Source organism: Seriola lalandi, unplaced genomic scaffold (assembly GCF_002814215.2).
Source record: "Seriola lalandi dorsalis isolate HSWRI2012SDOR001 ecotype SW California unplaced genomic scaffold, Sedor1 jcf7180002016923, whole genome shotgun sequence".
Lineage (NCBI taxonomy): Eukaryota > Metazoa > Chordata > Actinopteri > Carangiformes > Carangidae > Seriola > Seriola lalandi.
Window position 1 is genome coordinate 1 of NW_019487575.1, and position 521 is coordinate 521.

The 521-nt window shown below is 43.4% G+C and overlaps 1 protein-coding gene across 1 annotated transcript; it reads left to right on the forward strand.

Annotated features, from left to right (window-relative positions):
- Positions 1–14: 14 nt before the first annotated feature.
- Positions 15–493, forward strand: LOC111645280 (alpha-taxilin-like; the record flags this gene model as incomplete). Its single annotated transcript, XM_023394411.2, has 3 exons — positions 15–83; positions 210–302; positions 398–493. Coding segments are annotated over exons 1-3 (234 nt in total), but the record flags the coding sequence as incomplete, so codon positions are not given.
- Between the last annotated feature and the right edge of the window lie 28 nt (positions 494–521).

Sequence of the window (521 nt, forward strand, 5' to 3'; positions counted from 1 at the left end):
CACCCAAGCTGCTGAAAGAAGCTGTGGAATCTCAAAGGATGTGTGAGCTGATGAAGCAGCAGGAAGTTCACCTCAAACAGCAGGTTTTCCACGAGTTCTTATTCTTACTTTTTTATAGCTAAACTGTGCTTGACTTCACATTGACAACATTTGTTTTGGTGCAACAAGTGTTTTTATATGATCAAACCATGTGTTGTATTGTTTTCCAGCTGTCGCTGTACACAGAGAAGTTTGAAGAGTTCCAGACAACTTTGTCCAAGAGCAACGAAGTCTTCACCACTTTCAAACAGGAGATGGAGAAGGTGAGGTGTCAGTGCAATTGTGAGGGTGTCGGGAGAGAGGGAGAGAGGAGTTGTTGACAGGAGGATGAGACAGTCTTGTTTTCTTTGATTCACAGATGACTAAAAAGATCAAAAAGCTGGAGAAGGAGACGGCCATGTATCGATCCAGATGGGAGAGCAGCAACAAGGCTCTTCTGGAGATGGCAGAGGAGGTAAAGCAGCTTTTGGTTTTATTATTGT